General features: G+C 45.4%; 1 protein-coding gene across 1 annotated transcript in view; it reads left to right on the top strand.

Moving 5' to 3' along the window:
• Window positions 1-18,593, top strand: part of LOC134354396 (voltage-dependent T-type calcium channel subunit alpha-1I-like) — an 843,079-nt gene that overhangs the window by 810,390 nt on the left and 14,096 nt on the right. Inside the window, exons 31-34 of the mRNA XM_063063387.1 lie at window positions 2,226-2,347; window positions 9,299-9,628; window positions 12,933-13,079; window positions 15,120-15,257. Coding sequence (XP_062919457.1) covers window positions 2,226-2,347; window positions 9,299-9,628; window positions 12,933-13,079; window positions 15,120-15,257 — 737 coding nt within the window. The remainder of the gene's footprint in view (window positions 1-2,225; window positions 2,348-9,298; window positions 9,629-12,932; window positions 13,080-15,119; window positions 15,258-18,593) is intronic.

Raw genomic sequence — 18,593 nt, 5'->3', positions numbered from 1 at the left:
TTCATGCTAGATAAGGTAGACAGAATACCTTCCTCAAGGTAGAAATGTCAAATACTAGCAGGTAAGAGGGGGCGTGTTCGAAGGAGAGGCCCGTGGTGGGTACCTGGAATGCGCTGCCAAGAGGTGGTGGGAGAAGATAGAATAGTGGTGTTTCAGAGGGTTTTAGATAGACACGTGAAGATACAAGTAATGGAAGGATACGCATGCGAAGGAATTAGTTAAATTGGGCAACATGTTGAGCACAGGCCTTGTTGTCTAAAAGTTCAGACTTCGTGTGCTTAGAAGTAGGTACAGAGGAGATGTCAGGGGTACATTTATTACACAGAGAGTGGTGAGTGCGTGGAATGGGCTGCTGGCGACGATGGTGGAGGCGGTTACGATAGGGTCTTTTAAGAGACTCCTGGATAGGTACATGGAGTTCAGAAGAATAGAGGGCTATGGGTAACCCGAGGTAATTTCTGAAGTAAGTGCATGTTCAGCACAGCATTGTGTGCCAGGGGGCCTGTAGGTTTTCCATGTTTCTAAATTCTAGGTAAATTTTATTATCAAAGTACATATATGTCACAGATATGCAACCCTGCGATTCGTCTTCTTGTGGGCATACTCAGCAAATCTATAGAATAATAACTATAACAGGGTGAATGAAAGATCAACCAGAGTGCAAAAGACAACAAACTGTGCAAATGTAAACATAAATAAATAGCAATAAGTAATGAGATAATAAGATAAAGAGCCCTTAAAGTGAGATCATTGGTTGTGGGACCATCTCAAAGGATGGGCAGGTGAGTGTAGTTATACCCTTTTGGTCAAGAGTCTGATGGTTGAGGGGTGGTAACTGTTCTTGACCCTGGTGGTGTGAATCTTGAAGCTCTTGTATCTTCTACCTGATGGCAGCAGTGAGAAAAGAGCATGGCAGGTATCTCTGATGACGGATGCTACTTTCCTACAGCAGCGTTTCATGTAGATGTGCTCAATGGTTGGGAGAGCTTTACCTGTGATGTACTGGACCAAATCCACTACCTTTTGTAGGATTTTCTGTTCAAAGGTATTGGTGTCTCCATATCTTTCGCCCAGGTATGTGCCCTGAAGGTGTCTCTCCAGAGCTGCTCTCCATTGTCCTTCGAAACAGATGGATGCCATCATCACCATCAAATCGGAGGTTTGCTGGGTGGTGCAGCTCGAGGGGCCGGAGGGGCCTATTATGCGCTGTATCTCAATAAATAAACAAATAAAATAAAAATCCTGGTGAACTTCTTCTGTACACTTCCCAAAACCTTTTTGTAATAGGGCAACCAGAATTGCATGCCGTGCAATGGGCCAACTAGAAGTGTAAGTGTTTGCACCTATAATAGTGTATGAGGACATTCTGCCCACAACTGTGCTAACCCTAACCCTGCATTTTGAGGAAGGTTTCGACGTAACTGCTCTGTATGCCTGCTCCTGTGAGCTGGAGAAAAAGCAGGTGAAGTCACTCGCCCCATCATTGATATGTTCCCACAACCTATGGGCTCACTTCCGACTCTTCATTTCATGTTCTCAATATTTATTGCTTATTTATTATTATTTCTTCTTTTTGTATTTGCACAGTCTGTTGTCTTCTGCACTTTGGTTAAACACCCTTGTCGGGCGGTCTTTCATTGATTCTGTTATGGTTATTATTCTACAGATTTCCATAAGAAAATGAATCTCAGGGTGGTATTTTTTATTTTTTATATATATTGAGAAACAGAGTGGAATCGGTCCTTCCGGTCCTTCGAGGCTCTCTGGTCAGCAATCCCCCAATTTTTTCTTTAATCCGAGCCAAATCGCAGGATAATTTACAATGGCCAATGAACCTGCCAACTGGTAGGTCTTTGGACCGTGGAAGGAAACCGGAGCACCCGGAGAAAACGCACGCAGTCACGGGGAGAACGTACAAACTCCTTACAGGTAGCGGTGGGCATTGAACCCGAGTCGCTGGTACTGTAAAGCATTGTGGTAGCCACTATGCTACCATGCCACCCATGGTATATATAGTGACGTATATGTACTCTGATAATAAAATTACTTTGAACTTTGAATGCCTGAAGGAAAATGAATCTTGGGATAGTATATGGTGACATATATGTATTTTGATAATAAATTTACTTGGAATTTACTTTGAACTTTTTATTGCCCAGAAGACTGAGACCCCAGGTGATGGCCACCATCTAAATCAGACTTCCATTTTCTTTTCTGCTCCCAAGTTTGCGATGAGGACCATCCGTGTGAAGGAATGAGCCGCCACGCCACCTTCGAGAATTTCGGGATGGCGTTCCTGACGTTGTTCCAGGTGTCAACTGGAGATAACTGGAATGGGATAATGAAGGTAGGAGGCCTCGGGTTAATGATTCATTCTTCGACGGGGTGAGAAAGTACAGCAGAGCCGCCTGCTGGTAAATGAGCTGGTGGAATTTCACAAAGAGCCGGGCAGCTCCTGAAAGGGTTTGTGTATTTGTGTGTGTGTGTGTGTGTGTGTGTGTGTGTGTGTGTGTGTGTGTGTGTGTGTGTACACATGCACCTATCTGAAGACAGGTGTGAAAGTCAGTTCCCAAGTGTGCAGGAATTCCCACCGCCAACTTGTGCACAGCAAATTCCCACAATGATGATGAGACAACGACTATGGCTCTGGTGATGTTGGCTGAGAGCAGAGCTCTGTGTGATGGTACTTTGCGTCCCCCTAAGTTAGGGTCTCGATGCACCACACATACTCGTTGGCACTGCAGCAGTTTCAGTGAGGGTAATGCTGTAATAGGAGAACAGAGCTGCATCCCCAGAGGTGAGGTTTGAGCTCATGGTCTCCACATTGAGAGGTGAAAGGAAGTGGATCACTAATCCAGGCATGACAAACCAAGAGAGAGGAGTCTGGAACAAAACATTGTAAAATCCTATCTGATGAGTCATCTCTGTACAAATAGATGGCCAAAACTAGGCCAACGTAAACAAGCCTGCTTACTTTTACCTGACGCCACCCATCACCTTCCAGCTAGCCTCCTTCCCCTCCCATGTCCTTTTTATTCTGACGTCCTCCCCCTTCCTTTCCAGTCCTGAAGAAGGGTCTCGGCCCAAAGTGTTGACTGTTTATTCATTTCCATAGACGCTGCCTGATCTGCTGAGTTCCTCCTGCATTTTGTATGTATTACATTGTGTTTCCAGCATCTGCAGACTTCACTTTTACAAAGTTTGCTTTTTGAGATCTACAGGAAGCCCCAGACCAAAAGACCTAAACTTGAACAGCAATTTATACTAGATGATGAAAGAGCCATCGTCACAACCTAAAGCAGAAAGCCAAGCAGAGATCAGTGTTGGATGGAGAGTTTCTGCATTCTGGTGTTTTTAATCCAAGGTTCTTTCAGAAGTCAGAAAAGAGGCACAAAACCTGTTGCTTCACAATCATTTTATTAAGCGTTAATAGACTAAAGAAAGTTTTAAAATGGACAGTGATAGAGGTCCAGAAAATGAAGAGTGAAAAAGTCAAAGAGGGAAAAAGAAAAAGACGTCGCTGCCTCGTGGTCAGCTGGTTTTGTACACGTAGATAAGAAACATTCCATTCACATTTACAGATAAGAGTCAGCCCATCAGAAAGCTCCTCTTCAAATAATGCAGCACCACAGAGGCTTCCAGAGCTTTCCAGAACCATACAAATGTAACCACTTGGGAATGCACTTTTTTTTTAACTGTCTGTTACGCCATTGGCGTTTAGAGCTGCGATGAAGGTCCTCCATCTTTGGCCGAGTTCAGGGCTTCCTTCACCGTGTCAGTAGCTTCCTCTCGGTTTTCACTGTTGTCAGCCATGCAAGTCCCAGGTGGAGACTCAGGAATACCGTCACACTCAGATGTAGAAGGATTCTTCTTTGCTGTTTCTATAACAATTTGGCTTTACCAGTCATGGTTGTTAGCCCTGAGCTGATCCCCTGAACTTGGAGGATCGGTGGACCACTCTTAGTCTGTTCTCCACTCTTTGACCTGTTTGGTATAGGTGACTCTACCAAGAGGCAAACCATATAACCTTGACTCTAGCCAAGATAGCTCTCTGGGTCATTAAGGCATGCAAGCCTTCAAACGCCGACAAGGTTGTAGTCCTCCTGGAGAAAGGCACATACAAAGCAGCTGGATATACATACTGTGACCACTAGGAAAGGTACTAAACAGTTATGTATATATAAATTCAAGCAAACAATTAATTCTTAAACTTAAAAAAACAATTAAGCAATCTAACTCACACAGACAACATGTGGGACAAAACCACTAACTTACCGTACTCAAACTCCAGGTTAGTTTCAAGTTCCCACATCCCATCAAGGGTACTGTATCAGGGTCTAAGGTACTGTATGCTCAGGTGTACCATCTTTTGTACTGTAAGGGCACAAGAAATAAAGGGAGCACTGAGCTGATTGAAGCCCCAAGCCAACTTTGCTGTTCAATAAGATGATGCTGATGTGATCTTCACCTCAGTACCACTGTCCTTCCTGCTCTCCATAACCCATCCCGAAAGTTCCAAGGCCTTTCTCACGTCTTCAACATATTCAGTGATTCAATCTCTTTAGCAAAGATTCATGATCTTTTGAGAGATAGGATCACCTCTATCTTAAAGATAAAGATACAAATTAGCTTTATTTGTCACTTCAGTAGGTACACCTGTTCACCTGCGCATTAATGCAAATACCTAATCAGCCAATCATGTGGCAGCAACTCAATGCAGAAAAGCATGCAGACATGGTCAAGAGGTTCAGTTGTTGTTCAGACCAAACATCAGAATGGGGAAGAAATGTGATCTAAGTGACTTTGACCATAGATTGATTATCAGCACCAGATGGGGTGGTTTGAGTAACTCAGAAACTGCTGATCTCCTGGGATTTTCATGCACAACAGTCTCTAGAGTTTACAGAGAATGGTACAAAAAAACCCCAAAAAAAAGCACCCAGTAAGCTAATATGCCTTGTTAATGAGAGAGGTTAAAGGTGAAAGGACAGACTGTTTCAAGCTGACAGGAAGGTGACAGTAACTCAAATAACCACACCTTACAACAGTGGTGTGTAGAAGAGCATCTGTGAACACACAACATGTTGAACCTTGATGTGATGAGCTACAGCAGCAGAGGATCACGAACATACACTCAGGGGTTACTTTATTAGGTATAGGAGGTACCTAATAAATTGGCCACTGATTGTAGATTCCTCACATTTTTGCATTCAAAGTGTTTCAGATGATTCTGAGTTGATGCAAAGTTATTCTTTCCCATACCAGGTCTTCTTTCATCCTTCTCCCCTTCTGTGCTCAGAGCTTGTCCAATTCAAGTCTTACAAAAATCCCTAAATTTATGTCACCTGCAGATTTGCCTTAAACTGCCTTGGCCCTAGGCTTGGAATGCGTCCCTTAAACCTCTCTTTAGCCTCTCTTCTGGAAGGCTAGTTGCATCTGCCATACTTTCCTCTCAGTCCTGATGAAGGGTCTCGGCCCAAAACATTGACTGGTTATTCTCACCCATAGACGCTGCCTGACCTGCTGAGCTCCTCCAGCACATTGTGGGCATTGCCCTTTCCTCTTTTTCCACCTTCTGGGAAAAGAGACTGGAGCTTCAGAAGCCCAGACGTGCAGAGTTAAGAACTGCTTCTTGCCTGCGGCTATCAGGCTCCTGAAACAACCACCTCTCCCACAGCCCCTTTGCAGTGGTGCTGCCAAGTTCTTGTACTCCTAACTCTACCTCTCTCGATAACTCAGCAATTAAAACATAGAACAGTACAACACAGGCTCAGGTTGTTCCTCCCACAATGTTGTACTGGATTAAGTAGCTAATTATTCAACTCCGAACTAGACTCGCAAACACGAAGAAATCTGCAGATGCTGCAATTTCAAGCAACACACATGAAAATTGCTGGTGAACGCAGCAGGTCAGGCAGCATCTCTAGGAAGAGGTACAGTCGATGTTTCGGGCCGAGACCCTTCGTCAGGACTAACTGAAGAAAGAGCTAGTAAGAGATTTGAAAGTGGGAGGGGGAGGGGGAGATCTGAAATGATAGGAGAAGACAGGAGGGGGAGGGATGGAGCCAAGAGCTGGACAGGTGATTGGCAAAAGGGTTATGAGAGGATCATGGGACAGGAGACCTAGGGAGAAAGAAAGGGGGAGGGGTGAAGCCCAGAGGATGGGCGAGGAGTATAGTGAGAGGGACAGAGGGAGAAAAAGAGAGAGAAAAATAATATATACTTGTTCTCTGCTTTCCGCAGGGATCGCTCCCTACGCGACTCCCTTGTCCATTCATACCCCCCTTCCCTTCCCACCAATCTGCCTCCCGGCACTTATCCTTGTAAGCAGAACAAGTGCTACACATGCCCTTACACTTCCTCCATCACCACCATTCAAGGCCCAAGACAGTCCTTCCAGGAGAGGCAACACTTCACCTGTGAGTCGGCTGGGGTGATATACTGCGTTCGGTGCTCCCGATGCAACCTTCTATATATTGGCGAGACCCAAGGCAGGCTGGGAGACCATTTCACTGAACACCTACGCTCTGTCCACCAGAGAAAGCAGAATCTCCCAGTGGCCACACATTTTAATTCCACATCCCATTCCCATTCTGTCATGTCTATCCACAGCCTCCTCTACTGTAAAGATGAAGCCACATTCAGGTTGGAGGAACAACACCTTATATTCCGTCTGGGTAGCCTCCAACTTGATGGCATGAACATTGACTTCTCTAACTTCCGTTAATGCCCCACCTTACCCATCCATTATTTATTTATTATTATTTTTTTTTCTCTCTCTTTTTCTCCCTCTGTCCCTCTGACTATACCCTTTGCCCATCCTCTGGGATTCCCCACTCCCCTTTTCTTTCTCCCTGGGCCTCCTGTCCCATGATCCTCTCATATCCCTTTTGCCAATCACCTGTCCAGCTCTTGGCTCCATCTCTCCCCCTCCTGTCTTCTCCTATCATTTCGGATCTTCCCCTCCCCCTCCCACTTTCAAATCTCTTACCAGCTCTTCCTTCAGTTAGTCCTGACGAAGGGTCTCGGCCCGAAACGTCGACTGTCCATCTTCCTACAGGTGCGGCCTGGCCTGCTGCATTCACTAGCAATTTTTATGTGTGTTGTCCGAACTAAACTGATGCCTTCTGTCTCCCACAGGTCCATATCCCTCCATTCTCTGCATGCCCATGAGCCTGTCTAAGAGCCTGATAAATGTCTTGGGTATATATGTCACCACCACCACCTCCCTGGCCAGCGCCTTCCAAGCACCCACCACTCTCCAGCGAAAAAAAAAATCACCCCACTCATCTCCTTTGATTTTACCCTCTCTTACCTTAAATGCATGGCTTCTAGCATTAGACATTACAACCCTTGGAAAATAAGTTGCTGGCTATGTATTCTGTCTATGCCTCTCATAATCTTAGAAATTAATCTTGCAATTAGTCTAAGTAATAATTTTATAACTGGTTATAGCTAATTAAAAGCTCATAAAAATTAATGCATTTTTGGATGCTAAAGATTCTACTGCAAACTTTGCACTATCCTGCTGTTTTGCATGCTGCTCAGTGTCCACTTTATTAAGTACCTCCTGTTTATCCTTTATTAGATAACTCCTAGATCTAATAAAGTTGCGAGTGAGTGTATTACGTGGTCTTCTGCTGCTGTAGCCCATCCACTTCACGGTTTGACATGTTGTGCTTTCAGAGATGCTCTTCCGCACCCCACTGTAGTAAATTAAATTATGAGAACACTCAGTCCTCTTTTATTGTCATTTAGAAATACATACATGCATTAAGAAATGATACAATGTTCCGCTGGCGTGATATCACAGAAAACAAGACAAACCAAAGACTAAAAAAAAACAACAGGAATTCTGCAGATGCTGGAAATTCAAGCAACACACATCAAAGTTGCTGGTGAACGCAGCAGGCCAGGCAGCATCTCTAGGAAGAGGTACAGTCGACGTTTCGGGCCGAGACCCTTCGTCAGGACTAACTGAAGGAAGAGCTAGTATAGTCCTGACGAAGGGTCTCGGCCTGAAACGTCGACTGCACCTCTTCCTAGAGATGCTGCCAGACCAAAGGCTAACACTGACAAAACCATATAATTATGCCATATAGTTACAGCAGTGCAAAGCAATACCATAATCTGATGAAGAACGGTCCATAGGCACAGTAAAAAAAAAAGTCTCAAAGTCCCCGAGTCGATTGACTCCCGAGTCCCCGATAGCAGGCGGCAAAAGGGAGAAACTCCCTGCCATAAACCTCCAGGCACCATCAACTTGCTGATACCTTGGAAGCAGCCAACCACAGCTGACCCTGAGTCCACCCGTCCGAAAACTCCGAGCTTCTGAGCAGCCTCTCTGATACAGCCTCCCGAGCGCCATCCTCTGCCGAGTGCCTTCGACCTACCCCCGGCCACTGAAACACGCAAAGCCGAGGATTTCAAGGCCTTCAGCTCCAGAGATTCCGGTTACCACACAGTAGCAGCGGTAGCAAAGCAGACATTTCAGAAGTTTTCCAGATGTTCCGCTATGCACTCACGTCTGTCTCCATCAAATCAGGATCGTGCACGGTCCCCTACTTGACAGATAACAAATATTCATCACTGGAGAGGCTGTGCGCGCTGTCGTCGTGCCGCCATCTTCTCTTACCTTCCTTCTCTGGTTATTTGGGTTACTGTTGCCTTCCTGTCAGCTTGAACCAGTCCAGTCATTCTCCTCTGACTTCTCTCATTAGCAAGACATTTTCACCCACAGAAATGGCACTCACTGGATTTTTTTTTGGTGGGGGGGTTTGCACCATTCTCTGCAAACTTTAGAGACCGTTGTGCATGAAAATCCCAGGAGATCAGCAGTTTCGGAGATACTCAAATCACCCCCAATCAATCATTCCATGGTCAACGTCGCTTTAGGTCACATTCCTTCTCCTTTGTGATGTTTGTTGTGAACAGCAACTGAACCTCTTGACCATGTCTGCATGCTTTCGTGCATTGAGTTGCTGCCACATGATTGGCTGATTAGATATTTACATTAATGAGCAGGTGTACAGGGGTACCTAGTAAAGTGGCTACTGAGTGGACTTATTATTTTCATTTACATTGTTTTCTCTGTGAGCTTCTTGTGAACAAGGTATTTCATTCCATCTTGATGTTTGTGACCATCTAAACTCTGTAAAACATAGCTTTTTGACTAAGCATTTATTCACCCGCACCAGAATCCCCCTCATAACGTTCAATCCGAGTTTTGCTATCAGCAGGAGTGTGGAGTGCATTGGGCCACTATATAAATGGAGGTTGTTGTTGTTGTTGTTGCCAGGATACGCTCCGCGACTGCTCCAGCGATGACCGGAGCTGCCTCAGCAACCTCCAGTTCATCTCGCCGCTCTACTTCGTGAGCTTCGTGCTGACGGCCCAGTTTGTGCTGATCAACGTGGTGGTCGCGGTCCTCATGAAGCACCTGGACGACAGCAACAAGGAGGCCCTGGAGGACGCGGAGCTGGACGCGGAGATCGAGATGGAGCTCGCCCAGGGTCTGTGCGGGCCGCCGGCGAGCCCTTCTGCCTCCGGGACTGTCCCCGCACCGGACAGCGGCCACAAGAGGAAAGGCGAGAGGCGGGATCCAGGAAAACACATCTCGCCCGCACAGGTAAACCCAACATTATCCTATCCACCCTCAATTATGGTGTGCTTATTTATAACCCACCTCCTCCCCCCAACCTCCTCCCACCCATAACACGTCTCACTCTCTTTACGGCCATAGAATCATCTGGGCGCTGCAGGATAGCAAAAAGCAATTTCTCCCACCAAGTCCATGTCAGCTTCCTGTAGAGCAATCCCATTTTCCCGTTGACTTCTAAATTCTGTTCCCTTAAGAGATATTCGATTGTCACAGGCACTGAGTTTCAGTCAGAGCCGTACACCATGTAAAAATATTTGTCTTTTATGTCCCAAGTGGCTTCTGCCCATCAATCTGAATGTGTTCTTGGGTTTTGAATGGTTCACTAGTATTAAAGTTATAGAGCACTACAGCATAGAAACAGCTCCATCTGCCCATCTAGTCCATGCTGAACTGTTACTCTGCCTACCCCATCACCCCACACTTGAATCATAGCCCTCCATACCCCTCCCATCTGTGTATGTATCCAAATTTCTCTTAAGTTTTGAAATCCTCTACTTCTCCTGGCAGCTTATTCCACTCTCATTGCCTCTCAGACTGAAGAAGCTCCCCCTCGCATTCCTCATAAATACTTCACCTTTCACCCTTAACATATAACCTTCCAGTTCTAGCCTCACCCATCTTCAGTGGAACAAGCCTGCTTACATTTATTCTGTCCATACCCCTCATAATTTTGTGTACCTCAATCAAACCTCCCCTCATTCTCCTGCACTCCAGAGAATGAAGTCGCAACCTATTCAACCCATCCCTATTGCTCAGGTCCTCTAGCCCCAGCAACATCCTTGTAGAGTTCTCTGCACTCTTTCAACTTTATTGATATCTTTCCTGTAGGTAAGTGACCAGAACTGTACCCATTCTCAAAATAAGGCTTCACCAACATCTTATACAACTTCAGTGTAACATCCCAACTCCTGTACTTAGTATTTTGATTATGAAGGCCAGTGCTCCTAAAGCTCTCTTTACGTCCCTACCTCATCAGAACAGGCTCTTCATCCCATCTCAACCAGTCAGAGGTTGCCTTCTCCTGCTACAATTGTTTATCCCGGCCTTCTCCCGCTACAATCGTTTATCCCGGCCTTCCGCTACAATCGTTCATCCCGGCCTTCCGCTACAATCGTTCATCCTGGCTTTCTCCTGCTACAATTGTTTATCCCGGCCTTCTCCTGCTACAATCATTCATCCTGGCCTTTTCCTGCTACAATTGTTTATCCCGGCCTTCTCCCGCTACAATTGTTCATCCCCCAGCCTTCACCAGCTACAATCGTTCATCCCGGCCTTCTCCTGCTGCAATCGTTTATCCCGGCGTTCTCCCGCTACAATCATTTATCCCGGCCTTCTCCCACTACAATCGTTTATCCTGGACAGTTGGAAATTTTGCCTCCATTCCCCTCCCACTAAAGTCCCTAAGCCAGAATCCTCAATCTCCCTCACTCACCCCCAAAGCTTCAAGCACAAGCCAGCCCCTCGTGGAGAGCGGCAGCTTTGTGGCCCAGTCAGCACTGGAGTAGTTGGCCCAAGGTGAGAGTCTCAGCCAGAGTAGAGGTGGGAGGACAGAGACAAAACAAAGTTTGTAATTAGGAGTGCAGTCCAAGAGAGTGGAAGTTACATTATGTTCGAAGAAAGCTCTTATCAGGGGCTCCATGCAACAATACCATTCCAAGGTGAGCTCCATCTCTCAAAAAAGATACAGTATATTGCTGAATAGAGTTTATAGGGTTAAAGAAAGAAAGAAAGTTTAGCCTTATTTGTCACATGTACATCGAAACATACAGTGAAAAGCATCACTTGCGTCAACGTTCAACACAGTCAGAGGACGTGCTGTGTCGTCATGCTTCTGTCACCACCAAAGCATGTCCACAATTTACTAGCTCGAACCCTGGCCCACACGTCTTTGGGATGTGGGGGTGGGGGATTAAAATGGAGCAGCTGAAGGGAACCCGCGTAGTCACAGGGAGAAGGTCCAAACTCCCTTCGGGCAGCTGTGGGAATTGAACATCTATAACAGGCTCTGGGATAGCACTGCGCTAACCACTACACTACACTACAGCAGGTTATATTCCACCAACAGAGCAACAGAGCAGCTTAAGACAGAAGGAGGAGGATTCCAGAACAAGGAAAGATAATCTTAAAATGGGAACTGAATCGTTCAGAACTGATATCAGGAAAAGATTCATCACATGAAGCCTAGTGGATTTCTGGAAACTCGCTCCCATGAGGGCTATTGAGATGGCTGGGGTCAGAAAGATGAAGCTGAGATTGAATCGCTGGAGGGTGGAGCGGGGAAATTAAGGGTTATAGACCCAAGACGAGGAGGTGGAATTAAGGTATAGATCAGACTGCGATCCAGTACAAACTCAGACACTGGCAGGCCTTCACTATCCCCTACTCCTGTAGATCCAACTTTGATGAATTCCAGTCATTCCGCTCTGAGATCTCCAAGCATGGGTGGAGGGGAGAAGAGGAAGTAACTGGATATGAAGGCGGCATGTGGCCCACGGGCTTCATGAGGCCTGGGTTGGAGAATCAATGGAAAATCAGAAAGGGGAAAATTCTCCATTTGGAAGACAAAGAGATAAGGTGATCAAGAAGGGATCAGCATACTTGCCCTTCATTGGTCGGAGCAATGACCATAGGAGTCAGGAAGTCATGGTCCCGCTATATAAGACTTTGGTTAGGCTGCACTTGGACTATCGTGTGCAGAAGATGTGGAGGCTTTCAAAAAGGTGCAGAAGAGCATTCTCGGACACTGCTTGTATTAGATGGTATAGGTTATAAGGAGAAGTTTGACAACCTTTGGTTGTTTTCTCTGGAGCGACAGAGGCCAAGGGGAGACCTGATGGAGGTTTGTAAAACCAGGAGAGGCCTTAGGTAGGGTAGAGAGTCAGAATCCCAGGTAGAAATGTCAAATAGCAAAGGACACACATTTCGGCTGAGAAAGTTTAAATGAAATGTGCGGGGCAAGAACGTTTACACAAAATGGTGGGCATCTGGAGCTGGCTGCCATGGGTAGTGGTAGAAGCAGATATGATAGTGGTGATTAAGAGGATTTCCCTTAGAGAATGAAAGATTATGGATCATGTACAGACAAAACAGACGTAGTTCAAATCGACATCACATTTGGCCCGGATATTGTGGACCAAAGGGCCAATTTCTGTCCTGCACTATGTCCTATGTTCTATGAAGGAAGAAATAAGCGCTATTGAAATGCATAGAAGTGCTCAGAACTATAAACTCTAGATAAAAGGATGGATCGGAGTCTTTTTTAACACCGTAGGAGAATCTGTGGCTGGACAGTGTCTCCCTGATCATACGGGACACCTGCGAGAGTGAACTCCTGATGATCGACAGCCTCTCTGGATCCATCTTCCATCATTACTCATCATCTCCCACCTGCAGGAACTGCCAGCACGACAAGCAAGAGGTGACCAATCTGCCTTCTGTACCCTCATGTCTTTGTTTTTTTGTGGTGCTCCTCCCCCACCCCACCACCCCAACCTCCCACAACAGTAGTTAATGTAGTGCATTCATCACCTACCCTGAAACATTCTCGAAAGGGGATAGAGGAACTCAACGGGTCAGGCAGCACCAAGGAGACCAGACGAAGGGCATCGACCTGAAACCTCAACCGTCCGTTTCCCTCCACAGATGCTGCCCGACCTGCTGAGTTCTTCCACCGCCTTTGTGTGTTGCTCCAGGTTCCAGCACCTGCAGCCTCTTGGGTCTTCATTCTTAAAGGGGTTGGACGAGGATAACGTGGAGTCCATGTTTCCCCGGTGGTCACAGTCTCCAAATAAGGATTTAGGATGCAGATTGGGAGAAGTTGTTTCTCCCGAAGGCTATGACCCTTTGGGATTTTCCACCCCAGAGGAAGCACGGTCACTGATTGACAGAGTTTTAGATGCTAGCAGAATGAAAGGAAACATTCTAGCGCTGCTGAGATCAAAGATCAGCCGCGATGTTATTGAATGGTAGAGCAGGCTCGACGGGCTGATTGGCCTTCCCCTGCTCCTGTTTCTTAACGTCCTTCATAGCAGCAAGGGCCCGTCTTTAATCGGGTGCTTCTCTCCTCTAGGCAGGCAGCAGTAACGAGCTAAGTATTGATGACCTCCAGCCACTTCTGCTCAGTCTGGAAGAAGTTCAGATGCTCAGAAATGACTTCACACGCCATGGGCGGGCTGCCTGTGTGTCACCTCAGGCAGTAAGAATGGCGTCCTTTGTTCTGCAGTCTCACAGTCGAAGCCCGCCACTTGGCTTCAGTCTGTTCCAGCGATGAAATAATGTGCTGTACGCAGATTGAGGTTAGAGGCTGGATGATAGTTAATTACAGAGCCGTGACCCGCTCGTTCACGTACTGCATCCTGCCATGTTTCCCTAAACTGTTCACAAAACTGCACACTGATGTGCCACAGAGAGAGGCCGTCTGGCCCGGTTAACCTCTGCCCATCCAGAGGAAGACCTTCTGATTAGATGGGCGTCTGATGGAAATCTAGAACACTCTCTCCTTGAGGTTGATGGGGAGGGGGTAGGGGAGGGGATTCCAGCCAGAAAACTTGAAATTGACAAACTGTTGGTAATTGTTTTACCTATTTCATTTGTACCAAGATACGGTGAAAAACCTGTACGCCATCCATTTCTAGACAAGGTAGCGCAAAAGGGAAAGCAAATATCTGGATAAAGATAATGATGAAAAGATAAAGATTGGCTTTATTTGTCACATGTACATCGGAACATACAGTGAAATGCGCCGTTTGTGTCAAATCTGATCAGCAAGGAATGTGCTGGGCACATTCGCCTTGCTTCCAGTGCCAACATAGCGTGCCCACAGCTTACTAATCCTAACCTGTGCACTTTGACGTGTGGGAGGAAACCAGGGTAGCCGGCCAGAGAACATGATGAGAAGATGAGCCTAACCTGTCCAGAGAGAGACTTCTTATTTGTTCGGTGTGATGGTTTGCATGGGACTGGCACACAAAGCTTTCCACTGTATCTTGGTACATGTGACAATAAAGCAATTACTTATCACATAAGTACACCAAGGTTGTACATGAGAAACAAGAATGCAGAACATAATGATGCAGTTATAGCGAAAGCACCATTGTTGTGGGTTTAAGAAAAGTGGAACCAAGGTTAGAAGGTGGAGTTAAGACAAAGACCAGACCTTGATTTGATTCATCATAAGATAGACTCAAAGGGCTAAACAGCCTTTCGTTGTTCCCATATCTCTCTTCACCCCGCATTTTCCCCACAGCGTCTATCAATATTTAGTCATCAGATAGTTTCCACTGATCTGCTTCCACCACCATTTCAGGCAGTCTGTTCCAGATCGTGTGTGCTTTTTTAAAAAAACAATCTCATCTTTCTTCTGCTCCTTTTGCCTCGGTGAAGTTATTTCCAAAGGTTGGAATGCAGCTCCAAAAGACGACCAGCGTCCGGTCTCACTGAATCGACTGTTTTCTTCCAGGTTCTCCTCGCAGAGACAGAAGCGTTCTCGCTGACCTCCGACTTCCTCTCCGACAAATCATCTTCTGTCGTCTTGGCTGATGACTTGAGTTCAGACGAGAGCGGGCCTCAGCTGACAGCCAGAGAATATGAGGAGAAGGTGAGCGTAATGTGTATGGAGAGACTTCTTATTTGCGCCGTGTGATGGTCTAATCGGTGCTTGCTCTTGTTTTGATTTGACGAGGGCTATTATCTGTTCTTGGCTCATCAGCAACTGTGTCCACCACTAACCAGGTCTCTAATCTCTCCACTCCTTCTCTATAATGTCTTCAAGTGCTCATTTTTTTTTCACCTGAATCTAGATCCCCTGTCTAGTGTATGGCTCAGTGATGGAACTAGCTTAATGCTAATTCTGCATGTGGTTTAGGACAGCTTCTTACACTGAGCACAAAGATATTGCACCCCATTCTGATTCTGATCATCACACTTCAGGAAGGGCAAGTGAATGAGGAGAGATCACGTTGAGAAATACAAAACTCTCAGGGGTATAGATATAAAGAATGCACACAGGCTTTCCCCCCTCAAATTGGGTGATATTAGAACTAGAGTCCATAGGATGAAAGGTAAAATATTTAAGGGGAATCTGAGGGGAAACATACTACATAGAACATAGAAACCTACAGCACATTACAGGCCCTTCGGCCCACAATGTTGTGCCAACCACGTAACCTACTCTAGAAACTACCTAGAATTTCCCTAGCGCAAAGCCCTCTATTTTTCTAAGCTCTATGTACCTATCTAAGAAGCTCTTAAAAGAAACTTCTTCATTCAGAGGCTGGTGCAAGTGTGGAACGAGCTGCCAGTGGAAATGGTAGATGAGAGTTCAATTGTAACATTCAAGAGAAGTTTGGGTAGGTGCATAGGTGTTCCAGGTGCAGGTTGATGGGACTAAGCAGAAGATCAGGTCAGCATTATCTAAATGGGCCAAAGGACTGCAGTACTTTCTGACTCTAAAGTCCTTGAGAAAGTCTAAAAAAGATTGCTGGGTGACTGCTTTCCATTGCAAGGCAGAAAGGCAGAGAACCAATCACCTTCTGAAAGCTCTAGGCTCTTCCAATTCTGATCTCTTGATCTCCACAAGATTTAATTTCTGCTACCAACCCTCTGCTACCAAAGCCCTACAGTTTTTGAATTCCTTTTCTAAACCTCTCTATCCCTTCTTCCATAAGACCAAAAGATACAGGAGCAGATGCAGGCCATTTGATCCATTATGTCTGTTCTGCCATTTCACCATGCTGATCCATTTCCCTCTCAGTTCCAGTCTCCTGCCTTCTCTTCATATCCCTTCATGCCCTGACCAATCAAGAATCTATCAACCTCTGCCTTAAATACATCCAATAACCTGGCCTCCACAACCTGTGCCACCAAATTCCACAGATTTACTACTCTCCATCTAATCAAATTCCTCCTCATTTCTGTTCTAAATGGAAGTTCTTCTACTCTAAGGCTGTGTCTTCTGGTCCTAGACTCTTCGACCATAGGAAAGATCCTCTCCACCTCCACTCTGTTGAGGACTTTCAACATTTGATAGGTTTCAGTTAGATCCCCCATCATTCTTGTGAATTCCAGTGAGCACAGGCCAGAGCCATCATACACTCCTCATATGATAAGCCTTTCAATTCAGGAATCATTTTCATGAACCTCCTTTGAACCCTCTCCAATGACGGTACATCCTTCCCTAGATGGGGGGCACAAAACTGCTCACAATACTCCAAGTGAGGCCTCACCAGTGCCTTATAAAGCCTCAACATTACATCCTTGCTTTTATATTCTAGTTCTTTCCAAATGGATGCTAATATTGCACTTGCCTTCCTCACCACAGACTCAACCTGCAAATTAACCTCTAAGGAATCCTGCACTAGGACTCCCAAGTCCCTTTAAATTTTCTCTCCATTTAGAAAATAGTCTGTGCTTTAATTTCTTCTGCCAAAGTGCATGACCATATGTTTCCTGACATTGTATTCCATCTGCCACTTCCTTGCCCACTTTACAAAGGCAGCAATCACAAATCAGGGTTCAGTTCCCACCACTGTCTGTAAAGAGCTTGTCTGTTCACTCTGCCACAGTCTGGGTTTCCTCCAGGTATTCCAGTTTCCAACATCATTCCAAAGACGTAAGGATTAGAGCTAGTAAATTGTGTATCCTGACACCCAAAGCCTTTCGACCACTCAGAAGCCACAAATCTGGAGCATGAGGTGTATTTTGCCTTTCTTCACGCAGAAAGCTCAACAATTTCCAGGACAAGGGATATCAGGGGCATCAAGGGATATGATGAGAGGGCAGGTATGGGGTTGAGTGGGACCTGAGATCAGGCATGATGAAATAGCACAGTGGACTCAATAGGCCAAATAGCCTAATTCTGCTCCTATGTCTTATGGTCATATGGACAAAGCATTCACTAGTATACCAAACAACAGGAATTCTGCAGATGCTGGAAATACTAGTATACCAACTTAATCATTTATTCTCTCCACGTCTATGCATTTCAGCTGTAGTATACCCTGTCGTACAGATACACTGTAATAATCCAAATGACTCTAATAGATCTCCCAAATATACACCCACCACCCACACCATGCCCTCTTCTCACTGCTACCATCAGGAAGAAGGTACAGGAGCGTTAGAGCTCACACCACCAGGTTCAGGAACATTTACTACCCCTCAACCATCAGGATCTTGAACCAAAGGGGATAACTTCACTCAACTTCACTTGCCCCATCACTGAAATGTTCCCAGAACCCGTGGAGTCACTTTCAAGGACTCTTCATCTCATGATCTCAATATTTATTGCTTATTTATTTATTATTATAATTTATTTTCTTTTTTAAAGGTGGTTGTATTTTGCACACTGATTGAACACTCAAGTTTGTCTTCTATTGTTTCTATTATGGTTATAATTCTATTATGGATTTATTGAGTATGCCCACAAGAAAATGAATCTCAGGATTGAATTTGGTGACATATATGGACTCGGATAATAAATTTACTTTGAACTTTGAACTTAATTCTTACATACTCTTGGTGTCGGTTAATTCATTACTACAATTCATTACTTGTACAAGATTTCGGTGAGGCCACATTTGGAATATTGAGTTCAGTTTTGGAAAGATGCCATTAAACTGAAAAGAGCACAGAGGAGATTTATTGTGTTTTTATTTCTTCTCAGCTCACGCTGGTAAAACCTGAGCTATAGGCATAGACAAGGACACTCATTTCACAATTGCTCTGAACCTTCAGACTATTCAAGTGGTGTTTAGTATTGTGGCTTTCTGGATATTTCACTATTGGCCTTCCATACCCCGACCATCCATGTACCTATCCAAACTTTTCTTAAATGTTGAAATCACGCTCGCATAGACCGCTTGTGCTGGCAGCTCGTTCCACACTCTCACGACCCTCTGAATGTAGAAGATTCCCCTCATGTTCTCCTTAAACT

This window comes from Mobula hypostoma, chromosome 11 (genome assembly GCF_963921235.1).
Source record: "Mobula hypostoma chromosome 11, sMobHyp1.1, whole genome shotgun sequence".
Classification (NCBI taxonomy): Eukaryota; Metazoa; Chordata; class Chondrichthyes; order Myliobatiformes; family Myliobatidae; genus Mobula; species Mobula hypostoma.
This window is presented reverse-complemented; position numbering and strand designations above follow the sequence as displayed.